Genomic DNA, 4,807 nt, shown 5'->3' with positions numbered 1-4,807 from the left:
AGGGCCCCGGGGCCAGCTGCGCGGCCGCCGCCAAGGCGCCGGTGAAGAAGAACGCAAAGGTGGCCAGCGTGAGCGTGCAGCTGGAGATGAAGGCGCTATGGGACGAGTTCAATCAGCTGGGCACCGAGATGATCGTCACCAAGGCCGGCAGGTCAGGGCGCCCCTCTCCCCGCTGCGACCCTCCCCCACGTGGCGCTGGTCTTCAACAGCGCGCCTTGGCCCGATCCACGCGAGCGGGACCGAGAAGCGGGGTGCGGGGCGCGGCCCGGCCACCTGCGGGCCCCTCTCGGCGCGGGCCGGCTCCTACGCTCTCCGCGTCCCGGCTCCAGCGACAGCCGCCTAGCGTGCCAGGCGGGAGGGGACGGCGCGGGAAGCTGGGAAGGCGGCAGAGAGAAGCCCCGCGGACCTGCTGCCCGACCCGCAGCCCCAGGACACGGCGCCGCCGGAAACAGGGGCCGGCTCGCAGCACACCGGGATGGGGGGAAGGCAGCCGTCTGCAAGGGGCCGCGCCACCAGCCGGCTCCCAGTGGATCCCACCTCAAAGGGAACTCGGTCTTTGGTTCCGCAGTTCAGTCTATCGGGACTAGATAAAGAAGGGGCAGCTGGGCACTTGTCTGGAAATTTTTAGGAGAGAATTAAGACTCGTGAAAACACTATGCTGTTCCGCGGAAGTTGCACCCAGTTTTCTCAGGCCTAAATTTCGGATGATTGTGGGGCCTGGCTATGCCGATGGGGCCCGCCGCTTTCCAATTGGCCTGTATTTGTTGTAAGGGCGCAGGGAGAAGGGGAACAAGTTTTTCGATGCAACGGATTTGACCAGCAGACAAAGGCGGGTGCCGGGCTGTGTCTAATGTACACACGGAGACACCAGCTCCGTGTCCGCCTGGCCAAGAGGAGTTTAGGGCCTGTTTGCAGAGCCTTCTCCTGGTTTCTGTTTTCTCGCTGAGGCGGTCCTCCCTGGGGGATCCTGGGGCCCGTGCTCAGCTCCAGCTCCATGGTTCTTTCCCAGGCTCTCCTTGCTGTCCTGGGCACACAGGCCCCCCTTCACCCCACTCCCCAGGACTGTGTGCTGGCCTCCCGTCCAGGCCAGCCCGGCAAGGGCCTTGACGGTGGCCAGGCTTTACCGCTGGAGCCAGCGTTCTGCAGCACCCTCCTGCCTGCAGAGGCAGTGGGGGGTGGCAGTCCTGTCCAGGAGGGCCAGCTTCATGGCATCTGTTTTCTGCCCCCTGCCTGAAGGGAGTTGCCTGTGAGGAGAAGCCATAGGAAGGGCTGGAGGGCTAGGCCTGGTGCTGTCCTCCAGGGCCCAGAGGCATAATGCCCTTTTAAGAGCCGGATCTGGTCATCAAGTTGCAGTCCAAGGGAGGGAGAACTAGGGACCACGAGGACACAAGCCAAGTCCACCTTGAGTAGCTGTGTGTTGGGGTTATGCTGAGGGGAGTAGCAACTTGTGTTTGTCCCCAAGGAAGGTAGGGAGACTCCACCACTGGGCAGAAGGCAGGGGCTCAGAGTCGGGGCATAGTTGGGGCTGTGGGCTCCAAGGCCTTGGTCTTGCCGAGGAATTGGGGAGCAGCTGCAGACCCAGTCAAAAGGGCAAACGGGGACTTCTCAGAATCACACAGACTACCCCGCCGGTTTCACTTTGTTCGAGCCGGGAGCTTAGATCGGGAGTTCAGCCGAGGGCTGAGAACTGCTGGGATCGAGCCCTGTCGCTCCGGTGTTGCCTGCTGAGGCTAGCTCTGAAAGAGCGGAACGGCAGAAATTGGCAATTGCTAGGCTCAGTCCACGAAAGCAAAGGTGGCAGAAGAAGCTATGGGCTGAGGTTGGGGCATGGAGGTTCAGCTCTACCGCTGAATTAGCCGTTTCTGTGTTTCACAAAGGGGCAGGAGACTTCCCTGCTGCCCATCTTGCCCTCAGCTAGGCAGCGGCCTAGTCGAGTTAGAGCAGCTGAGTGAAGGGAGATGAAATGGAGAGGCCAGGTCACCAAATGCAGCAGCCGGCAGGGAGGCCACCCTTCCCTGAGCTGGTCAAGGTGGGCTGGCCCTGCCCTTCTCCACCTGAGGTGACCTGCCACCCCGCCGCCCCCAGGCGCATGTTCCCCACCTTCCAAGTGAAGCTCTTTGGCATGGACCCCATGGCTGACTACATGCTCCTCATGGACTTCGTGCCAGTGGACGACAAGCGCTACCGGTGAGCGCCCCACAGGACCTGGGAGGGTGCCCCGGGAAGCCATGGGTCCCTGTCTGGTGATGACTAGGCTGCAGCCCACAGCATTAGTGACCAGGTGATCCCAGGCACCTGTGCTAGCTGCCCCACCTAACCCTGCATGACCTGATCCCTCCCCACTCTGCCAGACCCCAGACCCACACATGCCACCCCCCAGAGGTTCTCAGGAACTCCCCTCAAGAGGTCACACAGGCTTGCTCCTCGCCCTCACCCCCCATACACCAGCTGTGGGCCCAAGGAAGCTCCTAGGACTCTGGGCTGGCTTGGCCTGAGGGAGCCAGGCCCTGTAGACAGCCCCCTTGCCCTGCTTCCTACCTTTCTTTCTGTCTCTTCCCCCGAGGTGAGTGTGGGTACCTTGTCCCCTTCCCCCATACCCAGGGAATGCTGGGCCCCAAAGCTGGGCAGGAAAGGTGGGGTGGCTGGGAGAGATTATGCAAGGCGGGCCTTAAATGCCTGGACAATTAACAGCAATTAATAAAGAGAACTGGTCCGCCCTGTGCCCAAGGCTACTTGCTCAGCCAAATCCAGGCTCCTGCCAAGCCAGCGACACTGGAGGCCAGCAGGGAGGCCCAGAACAGGCAGACCCGCATGCCACGAAATGTGGCTCTGAGAGCCCAGCCTCCCTTCTCTGTGCCTGGCTTCCTGCTGTCTTGTGTACTGGGAGAGGAAGGAGTTTTATGTTTTCTCCACAACGCTTCTCTGAAAAGCTCCCAGTGGGTGTGGCAACAGAAACCTCGATTTCACCCATGGGGAAGACTCATCAGAGGCACTTTTGGGGTTCACTCAGCAAACTATCACATGGCATGACCCCATGCTCTGGTGCCTCCCCAGGTACGCCTTCCACAGCTCCTCCTGGCTGGTGGCCGGGAAGGCGGACCCTGCCACTCCAGGCCGAGTACACTACCACCCTGACTCACCTGCCAAGGGTGCACAGTGGATGAAGCAAATTGTGTCCTTCGATAAGCTCAAGCTGACCAACAACCTGCTGGATGACAACGGCCACGTGAGCGACCCCCCTCCCCCGTGCAGGCCCTCTGGAGCCATGGGCAGAGCATGGGCAGCTCAGGGTGTGGGTGACGGACAGGCTACGGAGAGCAGGCCCCTCTGATCAGGGGTCAGGGGCTCATAGGACCTGGTGGGCCTTGGGCCTAGGAGAGGGGTCGCCTGCTTCCCTCACTCCCACTCCTCCTCTTTTGCTGGAGATTTTTAAGCGGAAAGGATGATGGGGCCATGTGTGGGGGTAGAGGCAGGAGGCTTTGTGGAATCCAGGTCAATGATGGGGGTTGAAATAATTCTCATGGACCTAAGGAAAAAGAAACTAAGTCCTCATCTTTTGTCACTCAGAGCATCTTTCCTGTTTGCCCCCAATCAGTCTCAGCCTCCGCTTAGGCCCTGTGGCCAGGCCTTATTTAGAGAGTTAAGGATTTTGCCCGAGTTCTCTGGGATGTTCGCTGCTTGGCCCATTTCCTAGCTCCCACTTCACCATCTTGTCTTCCAGATTATTCTCAACTCCATGCACAGATACCAGCCCCGCTTCCATGTGGTCTATGTGGACCCGCGAAAAGACAGCGAGAAATATGCTGAGGAGAACTTCAAAACCTTCGTGTTCGAGGAGACACGCTTCACTGCAGTCACTGCCTACCAGAACCACCGGGTGAGGCCCTGGTGCCCGGCACCTTCAACACTGCTGGCAAGGGGTGCAATTTGTAGTCCTTGCTTGCGTAACAAAGTTTGGACCTGCAAGCTGGGGACGCCACCCCCAAGGGCCTTAAGCAGCCCCCTCCTCTCTGCTGTAGGACAGCCAGGCCTCCTATCAGGTTGACCTCTCAAGCAATAACTGTCACTGCAGCCTGAAAGTTTGTTTTCCAAACTATTCCGGAAACTCCCCGGCAGGGGCCTGATCCGAGGTTTACAGAGTTTCCTAGGGTGCCCCTCTGCTCTCTTCCACTGAGGGGTGGGGGTGGAGGTGACCGCATTCCCATCCCAGCCAGGGGCGCAGAGTCTTCATCCCAATCACTTGGGGCCGGCAAAGGGTTCCTTAACGAGAAAGTAGGCACCGCTGATACCCCGCTGCAGGAGAAGGGCACAACCTCCGTGGGGGAGGGGGCAGCTGTCAGCCGATTTCTGTCCGCGGAGAGTAGAGGGGCCCTTCCCGGGGAGCCCCGCCTAACAATCCCCTCCCTTCTGCGGAGGTCCTATGGCCCCCAGCGCAGGGGCTCGGAGCCGCTTGCTCAGAGCCGGCTTCTCTGCAGATCACGCAGCTCAAGATCGCCAGCAACCCTTTCGCCAAAGGCTTCCGAGACTGCGACCCGGAGGACTGGTGAGTGTCCTCCAAGGTGACAGTGAGCGCCAGGGCGCCTGGACAGGGCGCCCCTTGACCCCCCGCCTGCCTCCCTCCCACAGGCCTCGGAACCACCGGCCCGGCGCGTTGCCGCTCATGAGCGCCTTCGCGCGCTCTCGGAACCCCGTGGCCTCCCCCACGCAGCCGAACGGCGCGGAGAAAGGTAGGGCCGGGGTCGTGGGATCCGGGCCGCAGCCCAGCGTCCGCCCCAGGCAGGCGGCCGAGCCCGGCCTCACCTGCGAC

General features: G+C 61.2%; 1 protein-coding gene across 1 annotated transcript in view; it reads left to right on the top strand.

The window, feature by feature from the left end:
• TBX1 (T-box 1) overlaps positions 1-4,807 on the top strand; it is an 11,612-nt gene that overhangs the window by 1,721 nt on the left and 5,084 nt on the right. Inside the window, exons 2-7 of the mRNA XM_025049169.1 lie at positions 3-151; positions 2,086-2,187; positions 3,055-3,226; positions 3,722-3,877; positions 4,476-4,543; positions 4,627-4,776. Coding sequence (XP_024904937.1) covers positions 3-151; positions 2,086-2,187; positions 3,055-3,226; positions 3,722-3,877; positions 4,476-4,543; positions 4,627-4,776 — 797 coding nt within the window. The remainder of the gene's footprint in view (positions 1-2; positions 152-2,085; positions 2,188-3,054; positions 3,227-3,721; positions 3,878-4,475; positions 4,544-4,626; positions 4,777-4,807) is intronic.

The sequence above is a fragment of the Pteropus alecto genome, unplaced genomic scaffold (assembly GCF_000325575.1).
Source record: "Pteropus alecto unplaced genomic scaffold, ASM32557v1 scaffold135, whole genome shotgun sequence".
Taxonomy (NCBI): domain Eukaryota; kingdom Metazoa; phylum Chordata; class Mammalia; order Chiroptera; family Pteropodidae; genus Pteropus; species Pteropus alecto.
This window is presented reverse-complemented; position numbering and strand designations above follow the sequence as displayed.